Source organism: Colias philodice, chromosome 3, assembly GCF_061535455.1.
Source record: "Colias philodice isolate Cphi_HAF_F1 chromosome 3, ilColPhil1 Martin Lab GWU primary, whole genome shotgun sequence".
In the NCBI taxonomy this organism is placed as follows: Eukaryota; Metazoa; Arthropoda; class Insecta; order Lepidoptera; family Pieridae; genus Colias; species Colias philodice.
The window spans coordinates 10,987,574-11,007,233 of record NC_143088.1 but is presented as its reverse complement, the minus strand read 5'-3'; the positions used below and the strand labels follow the sequence as shown (position 1 = coordinate 11,007,233).

Genomic DNA, 19,660 nt, shown 5'->3' with positions numbered 1-19,660 from the left:
CTATTTAACATGTGTACCTATCTTATATGTTTTTCTCTTTTCTTTTTCTTATCTTCTGTACCTATGTGTGTGTTAAATAAAGAATTTTGTATTGTATTGTATTGTAATATTCTAATTGCCTGTATCTGACAGTTTACGTGACATTTTAATATTATCATGTAATACTTTATAGGACGGATAAGTTTTATCCAAGCATTGAAAAATCGGCCCTAAATGTATTATGTATTTTTAGTTAATATAAAAAATGAAGTAAAGAACGCTGTATAAATGCAACATAAATAGGTAAAACATACATTTCAAATAGCAACTTTAAGTCACTTTCTCAAAGAAACCTTCACATTGTGTACTTGTTCAAAGAGAAGGACTCAATCTCAATGCATTTTCATAGTGTTTTCTCAACTAAATCTTTATTCTTTCACTAACCCATGATAACTAGCTTAACTTTTATATTATGCCAAGTTATATCATACTTTTTTATTCTATATTTATAACATATTTTCATTCTACCCGACAAATTCGGCTAAAAACATAATTCAGTAACCTTCTAGAAAATTCCAGAACTTACCTATAATAGCGATAGAGTGCGGCAAATCACTTGGTTCCAACCGCAACTTGTGTAACGCGAACACGGAGTGTGCGCGAAATTGGCCGTTCGAAGATTTCGACGCTAGTAGTAGCAAGTCACTGAACTGTAAATGTAAAAAAATAATACAAAAAAAGACGTGTGACACTCGGGGACTGCCGCGGTAAAGCTTATTGCATAGCATGCCTTCAAGCCACACCTCCGTGCCCGTCGGAGTGGGGAGCGTGAGGTTTTTTCGTTACGGAATTTCTGGATTCGGTCCCCGCGCTCAAGGCCCTTTTAAGCTATCCAATAGCTTAAAATTGACAAGATTCAAAGATACCAAAATCGATGCCTTACTCCATAACGTGACAGTATTGCCATGACGCGACATTGAAATTCTACTCTCAACGCACCTAAAGAAGTTTCACTTCTTTATTAAACGGAGCAATGTAGAACCTAGAAAATTGTCTCCTTTTTGGATGGTTTGTTTTGAAGGATATCTTTGAAAAAAATGTTACAAGTTGTTTCATGTTTAATTCCTGATTTATCTAAAGCGTGTCTACGTTAGGACTTGTATGAAGTATTAATAACTAAAGTTAATTTTGGTATTTACTTGTGACTTGCGAAATAAATAAATAGAATAAAAATTACCAAGAACAGCATTCTCTGTTGAAGTCCTTTAGAAGAATGTTTGTAGACACATCCGAGTCTCACGAATTCGCGTTCCGCAACCAATAGTTTGTCATAACCTGAAAAATAAATCAATTTTTTTTTAATTTTTCTTCTAATACTGCTAACTACTTCTGATAATTCTTCTTATAATGCTTCCTACTGACTATACTCGAGTTGAAAATTGACTTACTATGCAAAACTTGGCTAACTTTTCTCTTACAAACTATGCTTCACTTTGAGTGACCATTGAGTGTCTTATTACCTGACTGACTCTATTCTACCAACTGACTCTACTCTCTTTATGACTTATATCTCTGTTCGTACTTCGTAGTTCGTAGAACAAAGTAAGAATTCTACCACAATAAATAGATACAACCAGTAGGGTAACTTCATACAATACTTTCGAAATGGTTCACACACACAAGCAAGCGTGTTTACAAGATACAAGGTTCAACAATTGACGACATAAGAATACGCGTTTACGATTCTCGTAAACACGCTTGCTCGTGTGCGTGAGCCATTTCGAACGTGTTGTATGTAGTTTCCCTACTGGTTGTATCTTTTTATTGTGACTCTACTTTACATTCTGGCTCTACTATGCAACTCTATACGAGCGGAGCACAGCTACTATCCGATTTTAGGGTGGCTCTCCACTTGAGGGTACATACCCCCTCACGCAGGAAAACTGCAGAGGGGGATGCGTAAATGCATTTCCCAACTTTAAAAAAAAAATTGGTAGTCTGTAAAGTTGGTTTACTGACGATAGTTGAACGTGACAACGTCCGATTGTGCTTCTTTGTCGCTCGTTCCGCGTTCCGCGAGGTAACGCCGTATGAGTCATGTTTTTTCGTGCGTGCAGTGCTCTATCGAATTATAAGACGTTGTCACGTCAAAAAAGGGTGGGTGTCCACTGACCGGCGATGTCCCGCTGCAGCTGGCAGAGCGCGGCGTGGTTCTCCACGTGTCGCAGCTGTGTGAGAGCTAAACTCGCGGCTTTGCTCGCCAGCTCGTGCGCGGAAAGCGCTTGGCTGCTGCACGTGGCCGACCACAGCTCTATAACAATATCTCAAGTTAGTTTTTTTTTTTCTGGTAGAGCGAGCAAAGGAGAAGCCCACCTGCTGTAACGCAAATGTTTTTGGTTCATTTTATAACTAAAGTCCATTACATTTTCACCAAACCGAACACACTACGATAACAATCTCAAAAATTAAATTGAGAAAAATTCTAGACAAGACAGACAAAATTTTTGTGTTCGAATAACCAAGACTAACAACGTACAATTACTTTTTAAAGATATTTTTTTAACGACTTATTAACAAAACAGAAAATAACCAACGGACAATTATTTCGCTATAGAAAATAACCATCCTCACCATGTGTGAGCGTGCAATAGTGCAGCAGTCGATGCAGCGGTCGCAGCAGCAAGCAGGCGAGCGGCAGGGGCGAAGCGCTATCGAAGGCGGTGGCCTCCCGCGAGGCTGCGCCCCCGCGCCGCCGGGCGCTCTCCACTAGCGCCACGAGCGTGCCCGCTTGTTCCGTGTATTCTGCGTATGCCTGCAAACACATTAAATTTTATAATTATACATTTATATTAACCCTTATCGGAAATTTTATTAACTGATGTTTACATTAGCTGGGACGAAAAAAAAAACTCTTAGTTGGACACTTTATTATAAATGGAAATGCCCTAAAGGAAATTAAAAATCAATTCCAAAAGAAAAGTTTATCAATTGACAACAAAATCAAGTTTTTAACGAGAGGAAATAGTGGTGGAAACTTACATCGTATGTGTTTGATAAATAGTCGAATAGAAGATCTGCTATTTTTCGATATTCTGGTTCTTCCATTTCTGTAACAAAACAAAATCAAATAGACCATACACATTATAACAAATTATTGATTTGAAATCTCAAAATATTGAACACTTATAAATGGATCGACATTTTCTATGTTCGCCAAAAAAAAACAATAGACAAAATTTCCGAAGCAGTTTGTTTATAGAACAATTTAGCAAAAGGCTTTTCTTTTTCACAATTACATATTATTATAAATAATCACTTCCTTCATAGCATAAAAATTTCAGATTTCTATCATATCAAAAATAGAGACGAATAAAAATCTCAAAAAAAGAAATATACCATGTTGCCTCGCAGGCGAACTAGAAGCCAGGGCCCTGTCGAGCCTCGCGAGCAGGGCCCCGGCGGGCAGGGCCAGGGGCTCTAACGCGAGACAGGCCTTCGCTAGGGCTGCAGCTTCGGTACCAGATGATGCTGTGCGCCCGATGGAGCCCACTCGCTTTGACCATGTCTGGAAAAAAAGGTTAATTACCGAGTATATTATATGTAACCAAATGTGTGTGTTCTTTCTGTATAATGATGAAAGAATATTGCATGCAGTGATGCACAGCTTTGTGTTTCCAGAAAAATTATTCTATTTATAATCTGACTGACGCCACAAATAATTTGTTTAAAGACAAAGGATCAACAATTAAATTTATATCAAAACTGATATTCAAGTCCCAAGAACCATTGTATATTGACGGGAATTTTGATTGAATTAAATTTTGACGATTTTGACGATGAAAATTGAATTTTGACGACGCGGTTGGCGCAGTGGTAGAGTAACTGCCTACTGAGCCGACGGTCCCGGGTTCGATCCCCGGTCAGGGCAAATATTTGTGTGATGAACTCAATTATTTGTTCTTGGGTCTGGGTGTTATTATCTATATATGTATTTAATAAATATTATATTTATCGTCGCCTAGTACCCACAACACAAGCCTTAATTGAGCTTACTGTGGGACTAGGTCGATTTGTGTAATAATGTCCTATAATATTTATTTATTTATTTATTAATTTTCTTTTTTTTTCAGTCCTATAAAATACGTACCACAGTAAGCAACTCCAGATCCCGTTTATAAGTCCGCTCAGTCATGAGCAGTTCCTTAGCCACGTAGTATGTGACATCGCCCGCCTTGCGCTTAGATACGTCACGGAGAGTCACGCGCGATGATAGACTGAATAAAAGTGTAAATAATTGTTACTTTAAGTTAGTAGATTTACTGGCCTTTTTATCAGGATAGGTTTGGTTAGTAACTTTGGTCCTTGGTAAAAAAAATGGTTACTTAAAAGTTTTAAACTGCGAAAATTATTAAAATAGCATATAAGGTATTGGAAAATAACTTATTTCTTTTGAGAAAGGTAAGTTTAAATCTTTATATATAAAAATGAATCGCAAAATGTGTTGGTAAGCGCATAACTCGAGAACGGCTGAACCGATTTCGATAATTCTTTTTTTATTATATTCCTTGAAGTACGAGGATGGTTCTTATATAGAGAAAACGTAAATATTATGTACCACGGGCGAAGCCGGGGCGGACCGCTAGTTACAGATAAAAATAAGTGTTAGCAAGAAAGTTTGTTTCGATATTGAATATACTTTGAAATACGATTATGTTAAAATCTTACCTATTATTATTTCGCCTAGAGAGCGTGTCTCCAGCATCACTCTCTCCTCCACTTAACACATCCATACTTGTAGACTCCGAGACGATATTCACTATAAAACAAAAAGTCAAATATAGCATAAATTCTTCAAAATTACCTAACTATAATATAAAAGAAAACTCCATATATCGTGTTTCTGTAGGTACATACCATGTACATTCCCATTAATAGCGTCACAAACATCTCTATGGTTCATGATATCGCTGTCCCTCTCTCCATTATGGTTATTGTTCTCCCGTCTCGCTCTATTGTCCACATAACCGTTAGTCAGCGTCCGTCGGTCGAGCGGAGTGGACGCGTGCAGCGGGAGTCCCGCGTGTATTCCGTCTGTACTGGGCGACATGCATAGACTCGCTGATGATACCGTGTGGTCTTCTTCGGGGGACGGTTCATCTATAGGGAAGAAATGTTGTTTAAATAATCTTCATAAATATAAAGTAAGGGGTAAAATACAATTGTGTAGAGAAGCTTTGAATGGAAAATTAAAACTATAAAAAATATTGTCTAGAAAAATTTATTATGGAAAAATTATAAGGGCAAGACACGTGGTAAAAGTAATAAAAACATTGCTTATCCAATGAAAAGAGTTTTAACAGATTTGGTTTGCTACATTTGTCATAATGTTTTAAAGATCCATTGGAAATTATTTTCATTGTAACACAAGCATGTTGTGTCGATGGGTAGAAATGAAGAGTAATAGTAAATTTACGGTGCTACATACTACAGAATAACAAAAATGAGAACAGTTTTAAAAATAACTTAAATTAAAATTAATTAGGCTATAAAATAATAAATCATGCATCTGAAACAAAAAAAAATATATTCAAAACCTGAAATAAAATAAGGATTAACAAAAAATAAAAAGCGTGTACAATACAACAATTCAGTTTGTAAAACTTACACATTATCCTTGCAGCATTTACAATTCGGGATTCAACATAAACAAAATCGAATTGAAAACAGCGATTCGTTAAAGTTTTTATTTATTTATTGTTTAACTATCCCCGACCCTGAGGGTAGTGTATTGCAGGGGTACCGTACACTTACATATAAATTCAAAAAACGAAATATCATAACTATATAATAACATCCCGATCCCTCGAAACAATAATCTAATTAATGTGACAATAAAATATTTGTAACATTACAGTCTATTCGGATTGTACAATCTCCATCGAAAAGTCGAAAATCGAAATTCTTAGCTCTAGACGCATTATTGATGAATGTTATTGCACTAACTACAGAGGGTAGCCTCTTCGACTAGACTCGACCGACTCGATACGCGTACACCCGGCGCCGCACTGTTCACACTTCGTCACTAAATTCTAACACTTACGTTAAGTGGCAGTTCCAATGTGACACTAACAGTCAAAATGTACCACGTAATTACCTCTGTATACACAAAGTTTAAAGAAAATTATAATGGTTTATTTATCTGGGAGAATATTGAGATAAAATATGATACAAATCAGCATTAGAATTTACGCGACGAATATTAAACAAAGTAAACACAAATGCGGCGTTACTCCGTCTAAATCTAAAATTGCTTCGGACACACACTACTTAACGATTTTATTAATTGAACACTGTGGTCAATCGGTGGCTAAAATATCTAGAAAAGAAAATATTTGTGCTTAATAAAATGTTAATTTACTCGTAATCGTTTTCAAAAAAAAAACAATTAAATCAGTACGCATATTCATAAAACTTTAAAATGAAGAGACCACCAATTTCCACTAGTTAAAGATAAATGAGTTAAAATACAGAATAATACATCGTACACATCACAGTGCTCAAACATTTGTTTCACAAGATGATTTTTGACGACACCTTAATACATTGTACATGTATATATTTAAATTCATTTCTGCATTGTTCAAGAAATCAAATTGAAGACATTTAACTTAACAAATTAGTGAGAAAATAGGCCCATTAACAAACAAAATAGCCTGAGAACGGATACCTATCAGAAAAGTCCCAAAAACCATCTCATGAAACGTTACTCCTATAGGATACTCTCTACAGGACGCACATTCACTCTACCTAATATCCTTACCGAAATGCACACCATGCCTACCATATTTCCGTCCCAACCTTTCATCTATTTCTATATAGCGTTTCTTCCGTAGCTTATTTTCTATCGTTAAGGATATCAAGCGTACTCGGGGTATGGCATAGCGTGCACACTAAGAGAAATTGTACTTTAAATAATGGAGAGTATTATTGTAAACATCACATACGATTCAAAAAAGAATACCGTCGCTCATATTGTAAAGCGTCTGTTTTCAGTTCCATATGTTATATAGGATATCTTTAAGGATCGAATCTAAGGTTGCTTCGTAAGCCATGGATAATATATAGCATTATTTTACGATACACAGCGAAGCTATATGTGTTTTTAAGTGAAACTTCTTTAGGCACGTTTAGAGTAAAATTTTTAGGTCGCGTCATGGCAATACCGTCACGTCATGGAGTAAGGCAACGATCTCTGAATCTTGCCAAAGAAGTTTCACATATGACACGTGTGATCGGCAATCACGCTCTTTTTTTTTCGAATAAATAGGTACAAGTTTTACCATTCAGTTTAATATTTATCAAATATTGCATATATATTATCCGTGACAAATGAAGGTGTTAAGGGGTTACCATTTCTACTTGGATAATACATATCACGATAATATTTATGACGATTCGTTTCTAAATATTCGATTAATTTATTATTATATTAATACACGAGTATCATTTTCCTTGGTACATACAATAGTTATGATTTGAGATAACAAAATTGATACTTAATTTTAATTAATACTGAACTATGTAAAATTAGAGTAATGCGCGAATTAAACGAAGAAATATATTTTTTACAAAATGGTATTAAAACTATATGAGAAACATTTTTTACAAAACCGTAAATTCAATAGTGACTGTCCTATAATCAAATAATAAAGAAATGAACTCATATCCCACTTATATTTCCTGGAAAAGAAGTCATTTTACTGAAATTCCTTTTTGTTTAATCGTCTGCAAGATTCATCTGCACATCCGATGGCAATCATAATCTTTCTCTTTTACATAAACCGCGACATTCACTCAATGTTATATTACTTTTTCATCCAAACATAAAACATCTTAAAAAATAACAATTAAAACATTGTTTATAAAGCTGGAAAAGTCTCTTAATTTTAGTGCAAACTCCAAATAATTAAAATGGTGCTATTAATCACTTATTTAGTTACTTCTTTTCATTTTTTAATAATTTTGACACTTCCATTAAAAATAACATTCTATATCAAAGGTAACATGCGAAACTCATCAGTTTCCAAATAAGATAGGAAATATTGAGCAGAATTTGGCACAAAAGCAAAGCTCTTTAATCTAAAAATTAAAAATAATTTCAACACGTATTGCTATTTAGTGTGCGAATATTTAATACGATTTGTTTTGAGCAGGACATCTTAAAAATCATAGATCTTGGATCTTAACCAAAGTAAATCACAGCCTTACAGTTCTAAGTACATAATACAGTTAACTATAAAGAAACAAATAACAATAAAAAGGCGGAATAACCCGAGAAAAATTTGGCACTATTATAATGTGACTCGCATTCGTCAGACAAGGATTTTTTGGTCAATAATCGATGTTTTCTTTGACTTTTTTGGCAAAATTATAACTGCTTGTAAATCCGATAAAGCTTTCATTTCATACCAATTATCGGTTCACATATAACTACGTCTAAAATCTTAAGCTAGTTAGTTAAGGTATAGGACCACAATAAAGTTAGACAATATTTAACGGGTCGATCTATTCAGGATTAACACTAATATTATTAAAGTCCCAATGTAAATAGTAAGTAAATATTAAATATTAATAACAAGTGAAGTAGAATTGAATTAAAGTAAAGGTTTTATACAAGGCCCAAGTACCGTTTAATGGATTTTTACTCAATAGGGAGTCTACAACGATATATTATATTTTGTTAAACGTGCAACTACTCATTGTCGTCATCTGAGCAGAGCGGTGGCGGTATGGTGGAGACGTCAAACTTTTGCTCCGGGCTATCGCTGGAAGCTTGCGAATCCACATAGTGACTAGAATAGAAGCGCTCCACATTATTTAAGCTAAAGCGTTGATCGAGATCTCTAGTAAAGCGTTCTTGGTTGCCCTCGCTTCCTTCCATATCGTGCTCAAATTGAGGATAGCAATCCTGCGTTTGGAACATGTCCTCTTCTTCGTAGCGCTCAGGATAAGGACTGCCTCTATACGCCTCGTATTCATCTTTATCGTGAGGTAATTCGGAATCAGAATAAGCGACTGATTCCCCGCGCTCAAATAGATAACTGGTAGACTTTGTCATTTTTGGAGCCCTTTTAATAGTGTCAATTGGATATGCATAATCATCTGAATCATCTCTATCACTCTGTTCTTCATAATATTTAGTTCGTGGGTGCTGTCCAGAAGATTCTCCTAGCGATTTATCGTCAGATTGGCGATGTGTCGTAGACTTAACTCTCTTTAAGGAAGACTGGCGGCTACTCTTATTCGAATAAGATGTTCTAGGAGGACTATCCTCTGGCACAAATGGTGGTTCCTGCGAATCGAGATAGGGGTGACGTAAACGTCCCAACCTATCGAACCGGGGGAAGCCCATCTCATCTTCATCGGCAGAAGATCCAAATCCTTGAAACTGTACTGGCGCAATATTAATTGAAAAGTTGGGTTGCTCGTAGGAAGTATTTTTATAATTTGCATAGTCCCCATGCTCTTCATCTTCAGAATAGCTCACTTCTTGTACATCATAGTTTTTAGAATCTGCTTTAGATAATTCAGAAGATCCCGATTCCACTTCAGGAATATAACTGTCAGAGCATTCTGAACTTTCCATTCGACGTAATGTATCATCAACGCTTAAAAACACACCGCCCTTGTGCTTATCACTTTCAGAAGAACACTGACTTTTAGTCGAATCTTCTTCCAAAACATCTTGTATTTTTTCTTGCCTTTTACGAGCACTTGTTACTTGCTTCTTTCGTCTAAATGTTTTCATTCGCTCACGAGGATCTCGGATAACATCTAATGAACTATCGGTATCGTTGCCACTTGGAGGACTCTTCATTGAAATATTTCTAACTAATAACGACTTTTTAACAGGAGCTTTTAGTGGTTGAATAGGGGGTGATTCTGAACTAAGACTACTTGAATAGTATGGTGAACATCTTGAAAGTGGTGTTTTTCCAGATCTCTCGGACGATTTCTTTTCTTGAAAATCTCGATGTATAGGTGGTAAATCCGGAACAGCTATAATGGGCAAATCCGCTGAAGCTAAGTAGTGCTCATGAAAAGACCAGCTTTTTGGTTTACTACGATATTGCTGTGAGGTTTTATATTCCTTGATTTGATTCTTCGACAAGGTTTTATCGTCATAACTTGCGTGTTTTGCTAGTGGTTTATAATCTGATCTTCCAAATTGACTGTTCGTTTCTTCACGAATTATATTCGAAAATTCTTGACTTTGATAACGCTCGGAGTGTTTTTCTTCTTGACTGTATAATTGTGATGGCATATCAATGTCTATTTCAGGCTGAGCGCCTGCATAATATGGTTTAAACCCGCCATCTTCACTTTGACATCTTAAAGTAGGTCTCATATATCTATGTGTTTGTTCTTCGTAGCTAAGACTTTTCGGAGGAGCTTTTGTAAAATGATCTTGTGTAAGGTCATAAGTTGACGGGTAACCTTTTAATCTTTGGTCGAATCTAAAAATTCCATTGGTGTGTCTTTGTAAACTGCTTAAAGAACTTGAGCTTGATTTATCCGACTTATCACTGTAACTAACAGACGACGATTTCTCAACCTTTGTAGAACTAGCTCCCAGTCTATGCATAGATTCGTTTACATCCACTGTTGGTTCGTCTTTTGGAACAGAGATCTTTTCACTTTCTAAATCATCAGGCTTGCAATCTTCTTCAATACTGGGTTCTTTAATAATAACAGTTTCATTCTTTTTATTTTCGGATACTTCTGAACCCGGTTGATCTTCACGAGCCGTCGCGACTAAAGTATGGCTCGTGCTAGCCGACCACTCCGATATAGACTGTGCTAGTGTTAAAGTGCTATCACTTTTTGTGCCCGAGCTACTATCCATGCCCTTTTTAGATATAGTTGTTTCAGAACTACATAATTTATCGTATTTTATATTATCAGAACTTTTTTCTAAGCTGCTACTCTTTGAACTTATTTCTGCTTGAGATCCCATTTTAGATTGCTGGTCCAGTTTTTTACTAGCATGGGAAGACGAATATGCCTTTGGTGTATTATCAGATTTTTCGCTTTTTGGAATAGACACAGCTGATATGCTTTCAGATGCCGATAAATTCGCGTACTGACGAACTGTATTTGTCCCTGTAGACCATTCAGAAATACTTAAACATATAGATGTATCTTCAGAATGAGAACTATGTGTGCATTTTTTCTGTGGAAGTCCAATTTTAACAGTTCCATCTAAATCGGTTCCAAATGAACTGGTCTCTTCTTCTGAATGGCTACTATGACTGCACCGCTTACATGGTCCTGTGCTGCTGATACTCAGTTTGGTCACAGCTCGTACAGTTTCGTCTACATTAGTCTGTGATAAAATATCATCAATAGAGGTATCAGAATTGTTTGAGCCGCATGATACTTTTTGACCACTAAATTGCGAAAATCCTTTATCAAAATCTGGCGACAAACTTTTGCTATCGGCACCAAATACATCGTCTGTGTACGCATGGTCATCATCATATATTGGGCTATGGTTAGTTGGGGATTTTTGAGGCTGACTTATTATAACTTTATCTTCAAGACTATTTTTTGTACTGAACGACTTGTTATCGGTCCTAGTACAACACGTACCAACGTCACCCATAAAACAAGACGCGTTAGTTATTGTGCCACTTAAGCAAGATTTATCATAACTCACTGCAACGCTTTTATTAGTGTTTGCTGCTTCATCCTGTTTATCTAAGGGTTCCACCATATAACCCGACTTCTCATAAGGTATGACCTGCGGTTTATTCTGATGGTCAGATGTTGGTTCTGGAGTTTTTTCTGACTTAGACTCTTGTACATCACGTTCTAATTCCTCGTCGTTATTTAAAGTGTCGCTGTCATCGTCCGACCCTAAGTGACCCTTAGAGCTTTCTGACTGAATAGTAACTTTAGTTGCTTGTTCGGGTTCATTGCTCATATAATAAACTTGTACTTTTTCAACTATAGGTGTCCTCAAAACACCTTCACTAGATGGGAGTGAAGGCACTTCGTCCATGTCGCTAGATTTTTGCCTCGTCATTTCTAAAGACTCATTTCTTTTACCACCTACTTGTGAAGGTAATTCTGGCAAAGGCCAATCTTCAGATTCTTGACTTTCACTTGCTGACGATTGTTTGGAAGGCGGGAAGGGACCCGAACCAGATTTTGTTTTCCTTGGGGTTGATGGTTCATCACTTTTTCTATTCTTTTTCTCGGAATCTTTTTTCGATTCAGAGTACATTTCGCTTATTTTAATATGATCAATTGGAATTTCAGGCATTTCTGCTGATGTTCGTCTATCAGTGTCAGATATATACGCAACATTTGCATTACTTGGAGGATCAGAGCTAAGGCTCGCTTGATGATCACTAGAATTTAATGACTCTTCGTTGATACTTTCAGATCTAGAACACGCTTTAGTAGAATCCTCATCGGCACTAGTTTTTTCGGAAGCTGTACTACGTTCAGAAATACGCGATAAGGTACGGCCAAAATTTTGACCGTATCCAATGACTACATCCGCTGACGATGATGACGAAGTTGCTGGATACAAAAAATTGACAGGAAAATCATTTAGATCATCAGTAAAATCAGCATCAGTTGAATCCTTAGATGTATTTGCAGACAAAGGTGGATTTTTCGAGAAGGTTTGAAAATCGTCCAAAATCCTTTGATTACCATAGTCGAATACTTCTTTATTTATATTTAAACTTTCATAACCTTCATGATCTTGCGGTATCCAAGCCTCTTCAATACTCGTGCTGTTTTCACTACCCGACGCACCAAAAAAGGGACGCCATGTAGGTTTTAATTCTTCGCCACGCCGATAAGCTTCTCCTAAAGAACCAGATGTAGACTCAGTTGTTTCAAACGAACCTCTTGATTCCACACTAAGCGATCCCCTCGAATCCATGCTTGATTTTGATGAACTTTTTTGCTCATCTAGACGACATTTTCTACGAGACGATGAGTCATCTACACTAAGAGAACCTTTAGAAGGAGTGGTTGTTGTAGTCGTATCCATACTAGACTTAGAAGAACTTTTCTGATCTGTGTCTTTTAGAGCTCTCTTTTTCATTAATTCTCGTTCAAATGATGACGTTATAACGTTGCCATCATCATCGAAGTCTATAGTTGTATTCTGATCTTCTTGGGAAATAGTAATAGCTATTTTTGTTTTTTTCACGGTTCTTTCTAATTCTTTCTTTATTTCAGAATCTTTTGATGCTGCTGACTGGCTTGATTCTGATTCTTCAATAACACATTTTCCGATTTTATCTAAAGCACTTTTTCTTATATTAGGCCTCGATAACTGTTCTACCGTTTTATCAATGCTCTCCGAACTTGATTCAGAATCTGTTGGCGCTTTTTGAGAATCGACTGGACCTTGTTTTTCTAAGGTAGGGGTTGGTGATTTTCTCGTTCCAAATTTGGATGGACTCCTGGGACTTTCAATGCGTCCTAGTTCTGGAATCGGCGAAGGTGACTTGGAATTGGATTTTGAATGTTCACTGGAGAATGTGTGCTGTGATAGCAAATGTTCTTCACCATATTCCATAGCTTGTTTAAGTTCTTCTAAGCATTCACGGTCTTTCTTGTTGAGCTTTTCAATATCTTGAGATATACCAAGCGGTCTTGCTATTGAACAACTTACACTAGACTCGTCATCAATGGAACTTCCTTTGATGTTGGCGCTAGATGGGCTAATATCTTTTTCTACACTTGTCCATGACGTAGACTCTGAACTTCTAGATCGTTCTGCACTTAATTTTAATAGTTCGGTACGTTTAGATTTAGCTGATAATAAAGTCCGCTTTTGCTCCGTGGGTGAGATATCATTTGTACTTCCTGAGCTACCCGTTTGTTCACCCGATTCAGATTTATGTGTGGACTTTGAAGTACTCGAATCTATAAACGGTATGTTTTCAACTGTAGGACTATTCTCTTGTGGCGGAGTAACAATTATTTTATTTTTATTTTTGAATTTCAGAGATAAATCAACCCTGCTTGCGTCCTTTGTTTGGCGATCTTCAATCTCTGGAATTTGAGCCATAGTTTCATGTTTCAAAAATTCAATCAAGCTCGCAGAAGATTCATCAAATGTACTTTGAGGTTCCAAACCTTTACCACTTTTACTTGTATCTGAAAATTGCAAATCTGTTTCAGCAGTGTATTCATCATAATCGACAGTTCGCCAAGATCCCGTATCATCACTTTTGCCACGATATAATTTAGATGCCCTGTCTTTTTTAATAGTTTGATCTTGATCCGATGAACTGTCAGCGTCTATAAAAGGTAGCGATAATCCCAACATATTACTTTCATCGGACATTTTTAACTCGCTTACTTCAGTCAATGATTCTTCTTCACTCGTCAATCGCGTAACTTCTGGTTTCTTATCTGTGACTAAACTACGAATATCCTTGTCACTTTTACTTTCTTGAAGTTCGTACTGTCGTTGTTTATTGTAAATTTCTATCTTTCTCCGTTCCATAATAACAGTTTGCGTATCATTTTCAATGACTGTATGTTGCGAACTAGTAAGCCATTCAATTGAAGAATCATCTTCAGTTTTTTCCTTATAACTGTGTGATGGAGAAGTCTCCTTAAGTTCAACGTCTTTATCAGTTATCTCAGATTCTTCATTGACAATGGGGTGGACATCCACTGTAACAACCTCTTGCTTGTAATGTTTGTCAGTAGAGGCTTGTGCTTGAGTGACTGTAGCAGGTGTGACATAATTTCTATCCAAACTTTTTGATTTTGCCTTTGCTTCAAGATGCATTTCTGCCTTACGATCTAAGCTTTTAGACTTTACGCTCGGATGAACTTTATGATATACAACCTTTCCTTCTATCTGTTGTTTTATTTCTTGTTTTTTAGAAAGTGTTTTTGGAGACTTTGTAAGCGCTGCAATTTCATCAAATTTGTCTTCTAATGACTGACTGGTCTTGCCATCCAAACTTTTATTTGTTACCTTATTATTTGTGTCTGATGTCTTTTGATCTTCAAAGCTACGACTTATTTTACCGCCTAATTTATTGTCCAATTTTTTCGGCGATTTTGCTATGAAAACGTGATCTTCGGCTTTGCTGTTTATTTTAGTTTCGATGATGATTTTATCACCTTCCGTTTTTACCAAGATCTTATCTTCGGGAGGTGGGAATGGTGGCAAGGCATCCTTTACGGGGCTAATAAGAGTTTTAGTTTGTTTTAATGCTGCTTCAAAAAGCATTTGCTGTTTTTCTTTACGCTTTGCAATTTCTGTATCACTATCTTCTTGAGATTTAGTTCGCTCTTTGCTGCCTCCTCTTTTGACTTCCATTTTTTCAAGCGATTTCGATTTCTCTTTGGTAGACTTTTTAATCGATTGTTCTATTTCTTGGCTTTTCGCTCTAGCTATATCTAGAGGTGGCACAGTTAGAAAATCTGGGCGTTCTTTGAGAGAAGAAGGTAAAGATTTTTGTGTTTGTAAAGCTCTAACTTTTGTTGCATTAGTATCTAAAGAACCAGCTTTATTAAGTTTATTGCTTATCTTCTGCCTATCCTCAGGTTTAATTTTTAATGTGAGCTTCTTCTTTTCTTTTCGTTTAATTCTTTCTATATCCGGTACGATTTGGTCTTCACTTAAATCAGACAGTTTTCTGATACTTCCTCTTGGTGAATTCAAAGATGATGTTGGTGATCTAGAGGGAGACTTTGACAACGGAGAACGAGAAATTGGAGATGGATTAATAGGCGAACGCGAAGGAGATTTAGCTTGACTTTTAATTTTACTTAAATCATGTTGACGTTTGAACGAACGAGGCCGGCGCTGTTCCACGAGGCTTTCCAACAACTTCATTTCTTCATTATCTATAGAAACTGTTTTTAGATCAGCTGGTAAATCGCCTGCATGTTCTTCATCCTCCTCTTCAATTTTTTCAATTGATTCCTCTTTCACAGGCGTTATTTTTGAAGTCTTATCATCAATTAAAGGTTTCTCTTCTAAGATATCACCCTCTTCATTGTCATCTTCAACTGTATCGTCTTTAGATGAAAACGCATTCATAGGAGGCAATCTATGCAATTGAATGACCGGAGTATCTAAACTCTTCGCCCGTCTGCTTGCAGTTGGAGAATCCTGTGTAGCTTTTTGACGCTGCAAAGAAAATACTGATCCTTCAGATAGATTTAAACGTGCATGAGCAAAAAGAATAGGAGTTCCTCCAGTTTTTCTTAACATTGGCGAAATTAATTCATCTCGCAAACTCTTTTTGATGTCCAACTTATTAAAGTCCTTTCTATTTGACTGAGAAACATCACTTTTTTCCTCAGACTGCGTGCGTACGCCGGTTACTTTTTGTATTTCCATGTCAGCTAAATGCTCATCTTCAGATTTTAAAAATTCTGTACTTTCTAATATGGGCGATGGAATATTTTCGTTATATTCCCATGTAGAACTTTCTTTGCTTATTTGTTTTATTTCTGGAGCTTTCATCACTATATCATCTTCAGAACTTGGTATTGATATCGATCTTTCAGAGATACGTCTTAATTCGGTAGCATTTGCAGGAGGGTTATTATCTAACACTTTCGGATTATATTTAGCTTCTAATTCGGATAATTTGCGACATTGAGGTGGTGAGCCTTCTATTTCTGTAGAACTCATAGTTTGCCCTCTATGCCACGCCCCTGAAGTAATTTTATCATATTCTAGTTGCAAAATTGGTTCCAGATCCTTTCTAGATTGCGGTGGAGAAAACTCAAGTTTTGGAGCAGACTCAGTCGTACCGAAAACATCATCAGAATCTACGCTTTCATCGTCCGATGAAAAAGACGTAATTCTAATTTTATTATTGTTTTTGTTTTTAATTTTACCACCCACACCTTTTTTGCCGGTGCCTCGAGGCTTAATCGGCCTTTTTGCAGGTAGCTTATCAGACTTTGACTTAATATCAGCACGCAGTTTTTCAGACGCTGATAAAGGTTTTGGTTCTTTACATATGGGCGCTTGAGGAAGATTTCGGCCATTTATAGCAAATTTAATATCATGAGAATATTGTTGATCTTGTCTCATGCTATCAGTCTTAGAACTAGTAGCTGAGTCACTTTCAATTTGACTTAGTTTAGAATTAAGTGTTTCTAGTAAAGCAGAATCCAAACATTTTGTAATATCTCTTTTCGGGCTAGGTAAGTGTTGCATTTTGCCGCTTTTATCAACTTCTAATGTAATTGGATCGACCTTCGATAAGTCGATGTTCTGTGTGAATAAGAAATCTCTATTTTCAACATCCAAAAATTTCATAGCGTGTTCTGTTTGTATACTGTTTCTAGGAGATTTAGGTGATTTGGGTGATTTTGGAGATTTCGGCGACTTAGGTGACTTTGGCGATTTTGGTGACTTAGGTGATTTAGGAGATTTGGGTGAACGAGGCGATTTCGGATGGTCATGATATCTGCACCGAGGATGAGCATTGACCACGTGACGTCCATTTTGTGGTGGTAATGTAATGATATCCGGTGGGGGCATTTTATCATTGATTGGCGAAGGAGCAGTGCCATTCATAATATGCCTTTTGTGCAAAACGTAAGGAATGTCATAACTATCATCCACTTTTTTAGGGTCATTGAAACCAGCTTTGAATGCGTCAAATTCTTTAAAGTAGTTTTTAGGTAAATCAAACCGTGGTCTTTGATCTGGATATCTAGACGGTAGTTCGAAATGAGATCGTTTAGTCGCAATCGGGGGAGCACTTGGTATTTGTCGGAAAATATAATCCTCATCACTGGATTCAGCAGGAGTTAGATCTATAGATTTCTGATGCATTAAAACATGCCTACGGGAATTGACACTACTAAATCGCGGTCTATTGGCTAAGCTGTTAGGGTCGCTCTTAGTTCTCTCTACTGTAGGATGTGTATATGGCGCAGCAGTATCAGCGAGACGACTACTGGAGCTAGTATCTAAAATTAGTTTCGGATTATATTCATCGAAATGAGTTTTAGCCATCAACTCTTCTTTCAAGTTCTCTTTTCTAATTATGTGTGTGTGAACCTTACCGCGCATTGATTTATCGAAGTCTGATTGTAATATCGAAGCCGTTTCAGTTTGTGCAGCAGCTTTGGCTCTATTTTTAGCATATTCAATACTGTCCATTGCCGGCAAAATTCTGACATTCACGTCTGATTCATTTGAAGACTCTTTTACAAGCTGGCATGGTGGATTCTCTTTACTGGTCGATCGCGTCAATGATTCAATCTTATCCTTGTCGAAACTGAAAATAGTTTCGGACGATCGTCGCCTCTGGTAGTTTTGAATTTTCGCCGCTCTATTATTATCAATTTCAGTCTCTAAACCTGCTATTTTTTCCGGCCAAATATGAGTTGTTCGCGGATGAATATCCTCGTCTTCAGTAGACAATTCCTCAACTTTTTTTGGTGGACTTAAATCAGAATAATTACCAAACTGATCTAGTTCAACGTGTTGCAGACTAGCCGAGTGCAAGGGAGACGGTTCTTTATGTTTATTATTACTAGGGAACGTAGAATACGGGGTTGGAATGTGATAATAATTAGGTGAAGTAGCTATATTAGCGATAAGATCTTCATGCGATTTATCAAAGAGCGTTCTCTCTCTATACTCCGGTTTTTCCATACCTATAAAAGTAGATTGGGCGTCATAAAATTCCTTACCTGAATCCGGACTCGAAATGGGCGATATAGGCTCGAACGGATCGATGTAAGCGTTTTGTATACTAGCAATACTACGGCGTCTAACGCTTAAATCGTCCGTCTCATACAAACTCTTTTTACAGTCGTAATAATCAGATTTAGAATCTTGACTGGACGTACGCGAGCCCGACCTGTCTGAACTTTTACTTTTAAGCGTCTCTCGCGATTTCTTACTATCGGTGTGATAGACGCTATCGCGCGATTTCTTACTAGATTCGGCGCTACTTTTGGAAAGCTTGGAGTCGTAGATGTCGCTCCTCGACTCCTGACTCGAGGTTCGGGAGCCGAGAGCGCGTTTAATCTCTTTGTAAAAGTTTCCATCCGAACGAACTGAGAGTTTCTCACGCGGAAGAACCCTCGGATCGTCCGCGAGGAACGGATCGATCGGCAGGTCGTTATCGCTCTTGTACTTGAGCGCCGCCGCCGTGAGATTGACTTCCCGGTCGTCGGCGATGGAGAGCGAGCGGTCGTCGTCGTCGGACGGCAGCTCGTTGCCCGAGTCGAGCGAGCAAGAGCGCGTGCGCGCGCCCAGCGAGCGCGGCCGCACGCGCGCGTAGCGGCCCGAGCCCTCGTCGTCCGAGCGCTCCACCAGCTCGTAGCTGTCGTGCGACAGGTCGTCCTGCGAGCCGGCGCGGAACGGCGGCGCGTCCAGGCGCGGGAAGCTGGCCGAGTAGGCGCGGCTGAGCGGACCGGGCGAGCCCAGCGACGCGCGCGAGCCGAGCGACGAGCGCGCGTCGTAGCGCGTGACGGGCGAGTCGGTGCGGAAGGCGCCCAGCTCGGCGGCCAGGCTGGCCGGGCGCCGCGCGCGGCCCGCGTCGTCGAAGCTGAAGTCGCGCAGGTTGCGGCACGACGCGCTGCGGCGGCGGGCGCGCGGCGCGCGGGGCGAGGCGGGCGCGGGCAGCGAGCCGCCCGAGGGCGA

At 38.0% G+C, this 19,660-nt stretch overlaps 2 protein-coding genes across 4 annotated transcripts in view; both read right to left on the bottom strand.

The window, feature by feature from the left end:
- LOC149490022 (FERM, ARHGEF and pleckstrin domain-containing protein 2-like) overlaps positions 1-19,660 on the bottom strand; it is a 67,533-nt gene that overhangs the window by 3,413 nt on the left and 44,460 nt on the right. For all 3 annotated transcript variants that reach the window (XM_089714806.1, XM_089714808.1, XM_089714807.1), the window contains 9 exons: positions 4,894-5,136; positions 4,705-4,795; positions 4,127-4,253; positions 3,376-3,544; positions 3,019-3,086; positions 2,611-2,791; positions 2,153-2,290; positions 1,217-1,314; positions 566-689 (listed from right to left, as the gene is read on the bottom strand). In XM_089714806.1, the coding sequence (XP_089570932.1) occupies positions 566-689; positions 1,217-1,314; positions 2,153-2,290; positions 2,611-2,791; positions 3,019-3,086; positions 3,376-3,544; positions 4,127-4,253; positions 4,705-4,795; positions 4,894-5,136 (1,239 nt within the window). The remainder of the gene's footprint in view (positions 1-565; positions 690-1,216; positions 1,315-2,152; positions 2,291-2,610; positions 2,792-3,018; positions 3,087-3,375; positions 3,545-4,126; positions 4,254-4,704; positions 4,796-4,893; positions 5,137-19,660) is intronic.
- On the bottom strand, positions 6,665-19,594 carry LOC149490023 (uncharacterized; the record flags this gene model as incomplete). Its single annotated transcript, XM_089715043.1, has 1 exon — positions 6,665-19,594. A coding segment is annotated over one exon (10,863 nt), but the record flags the coding sequence as incomplete, so codon positions are not given.